We start from the raw sequence: 3,324 nt of genomic DNA, 5'->3' as shown, positions 1-3,324 counted from the left end.
TGTTCCACATTTTAAAACCAGGAAACACATAGATGCATCAAGGATGAGACTGTTGGGTACCACACCTGTTGCTGAGAGTATATAAACCCAGCTCTCCACAGGGTGACATCCAAACTCAGAATCCTTTCAGTTGCATTCAGCTGAGCTTACATCTCCTGTCAACATGGCCTACAGCTGCTGCTCTGGAAACTCCTCCTCCAGCTCCTTTAGACACTGCCTGCCCTCTTCAGGTTTCTCCTGTGGCTCTTCCTACCCTAGCAACCTGGTCTACACCACTACCAGTTGCTCTCCCAGACCCTGCCTGGTGGAATCTTCTCTGAACACCAGATGTCAGGAGACCTGCATTGAGCCCACCAGCTGCCAGAGGTCCTGCATGATGTCCAGGCCTTGCCAGACAGCCTGCTACTACTCGAGGAGCTCCACACCTTGCAGTCCCTATCAGGGACCATATTCTGGGTCTCTGGGCTTTGGATCCAGCAGCTGCCATTCTCTGGGCTATGGATCTAGAAGCTGCTACTCAGGGGGCTGTGGATCCAGTGGCTTCAGATCTCTTAATTGTGGCCTCTCTTACTTCCCTTCCCTGTGTTATGGGTCTAGATTCTACTACCCAGCATACTTGGCTTCTACAACATTCCAACCTTCATGTTATAGATCAATCTATGACATTGCCTTCTAAGAATCTGACTTCTAAGTCTTCATATTCCTATAATATCAAAATAAAATTCTCTATGTCCTGTAGATGATTTATTATTCTTATCTTCTACTGTTTCTCTTTCTACTAACAATCATTCAAATTCAACCTCTGAGAGAATCTTAATGTGTAATCCCTATTATACCTTAAATTTTGTGCTATTGTTATTCTGCTATTTGCTGCTCATTCAAAGTGTCTGATAACTGAAATTTTAATCCAATAAATTTATGTAATCTGAAGCCTTAGTTCATTGTTCTTACTATTATGATATTGTTATTATGTTTGTATTTATGGGTATATGGGACATCATTAAAGATCAAAATTTATGCATATTATGTTGATAATAACTAATTTGGCTGGGAATACTCCTTATTTGTATTAATTAGTAATTGGAAGATTGTAATTTGAATGCAAATAAGACACAGAAATGTGAGCATTGCCTATGATTGAGGTATATGACTAAAATGTTATTCATCAAGAGTATATTATTATATATTTCACAGGTTTTTTATATTTTCAGAGAAAAAACTATTTAAGTATATTATGTATGAATTTTCAGCCAAGAGAATAGAATCGTCAACTTTCAAAGAATCTCAAAACAGATACTTCTTTTTATCTGAAATAATGAAATCTCTTCTACCCAGAGTTTAGGCACTATTTCTGCCTATGTTCTCAAAATATTTGAAAGGAGAATGACAGCAGTCTTGAGTGGTAATAACTGGGTCTAGGAATCATGGCATCTTCCTGATGCTTCTCCAACTCAGCTTCAGCCAACCTAGAAACATTACTGAACAGTTCTAATCATTTGTTTTAGTCTGATTGTCAACTTCAAAGATTTGGGTGTAGTTTGCTGGCAATAAGAGCCAGGAATAGAAAACAATAGTATATTGTCCATTATTGTGTCATTTCTGTCCAGAAGGTAGTACTGGTCTCCTGGAACGGATCATAGATGACCAGGGACAGGAGCACACAGACTACAACCTTAGGGCTGTCTCAGTCGTGACCCAAAGGGAAGTGCCAGGGCTGGGCCAGGGCAGGGATTCTCTAACAATAGAGTCCATGGGCTGGAGAGCAGGGTTAAAGTACTCAGACTTCAGGAGTTCCACAGTAGGAGATGGAGGGAGGAGAAGTGAGGACCAGATTATAGCTGTCTCAGCAAAGAGCATTCATATCTGGGAAGCCTTGGAAGAAGCCAGCAAAGTAGAATGTCTGCTTATTGACTTCACAGACCTGGGCTCAATTTTTGGTTGTAAATTTAGTTGAATTATTTCATGAAATTAGATTCATCTGTATATTGTTTTTTAAATCCCAATCCATCCACTTTGCCAATAAAGACTCAGAAGCCAGATGTTATGGTGAAAACCTGCTTGTTCAGAGAGGTAAACAAATCACCCTATGGTTACTTCCTGGTTGATTGCTCTGCCTCTTGACCTATAGACTGTTGTTTTTATTTAATCTTGTTTACAATAAGCAGAAAGCTTTTGGATTAAATGCATTTGCACTGGCAAAGCCACACCAGAACTAGAAACAGGATTTTCTAATAAATAACACAACTCAGGGCCCAGAGTGTGATCAGAAATCCTGAAACATTTCACCCTTTTGTCTAAATGAAAAGGAAAGGTTTGAACTCTAACACTGTAGCTGGAGCAATGGGTCACTTCCCGCCGCACGGCTCCCACATGCCTTGCTAGCTTATGCCCCAAAATAATAACACGGAAACTGTATTCTTTTAAATACTGCCTGGCCTGTTATCTGTAGCCTCTTATTGGCTAATTCTCACATCTTGCTTTAAGCCATATATAGTCATCTGTGTAGCACCACAAGGTGGCTTACCAGGAAAGATCTTAACCTGCCTCTGTCTTGGGTGGAAGAATCATGGTGACTGCCTGACTTGGCTTCTTTCTCCCAGCATTCTGTTCTGTTTACTTGTCCTACCTAATTTTATGTCTTATTAAAGGGCCAAGGCAATTTCTTTATTAACCAATGAAAGTAAGACATAGACAGATGACCCTTCTCCATCATAACACAATAAAACTATTTACAATAATGAAGCTATTCCTGCCAAGATTTCCACAATGTCTAACTCGTTTGTATTTGGCATTCTGAGGATTAAGTATTTCTGAGTTCAGTGTACTGTAAATTGTTCATATAATTCTCATAGGAACTCAAACATCTGACTATCCTGAGCAGTTTTTAGGCAAAGGATGAAACTTATGGCTTGTGTTTGTTAGCTTAGTGGCAATGCTGGCTAGGTAGAACATAGCATTCAGCATCATGTGGTCCTCCAGCAGGAAGGGGTAGGCACTCAGGCAACATAGTGTCATGGATGCCAATGCTAATTTGGGGCTCTGAATTGGGATTTCAGGGCAATCAGTTGGAGATGGGTGATACCATTTGGCTAGTTTACTCTTTTTCTTGGGATTTGTTCCTTGATGATGTTTCACTTGTTGAGTGAAACATCTCTAATTTTTCTGGATTTCTTATCTTTATCTGGAAAGATAAAAGCAAAATCCTGCTCCAAACCTAACTCTGGTGAGTTCCTTTTTTTTAAAAAAAATATTGCTTTATAAATAATACCACTCAAAATTTCCCCTTCCTCCCTTTCTCGCATTTCCCTCTTGCTCCCCAACTTA

At 39.8% G+C, this 3,324-nt stretch overlaps 1 protein-coding gene across 1 annotated transcript; it reads left to right on the top strand.

Annotated features, from left to right (window-relative positions):
* Nucleotides 1-163: 163 nt before the first annotated feature.
* Nucleotides 164-676, top strand: LOC113457973 (keratin-associated protein 13-1-like). The gene has a single exon (XM_026787776.1). It carries the CDS (start codon nucleotides 164-166, stop codon nucleotides 674-676), a length of 513 nt encoding a protein of 170 aa, XP_026643577.1.
* The last annotated feature ends 2,648 nt before the right edge of the window (nucleotides 677-3,324 follow it).

Source organism: Microtus ochrogaster, chromosome 2 (genome assembly GCF_000317375.1).
Source record: "Microtus ochrogaster isolate Prairie Vole_2 chromosome 2, MicOch1.0, whole genome shotgun sequence".
Lineage (NCBI taxonomy): Eukaryota > Metazoa > Chordata > Mammalia > Rodentia > Cricetidae > Microtus > Microtus ochrogaster.
This window is presented reverse-complemented; position numbering and strand designations above follow the sequence as displayed.

Excerpts from the sequence above, each read along its gene's own strand:
- LOC113457973 (XM_026787776.1), top strand. The coding sequence starts at position 164 with ATGGCCTACAGCTGCTGCTCTGGAAACTCCTCCTCCAGCTCCTTTAGA.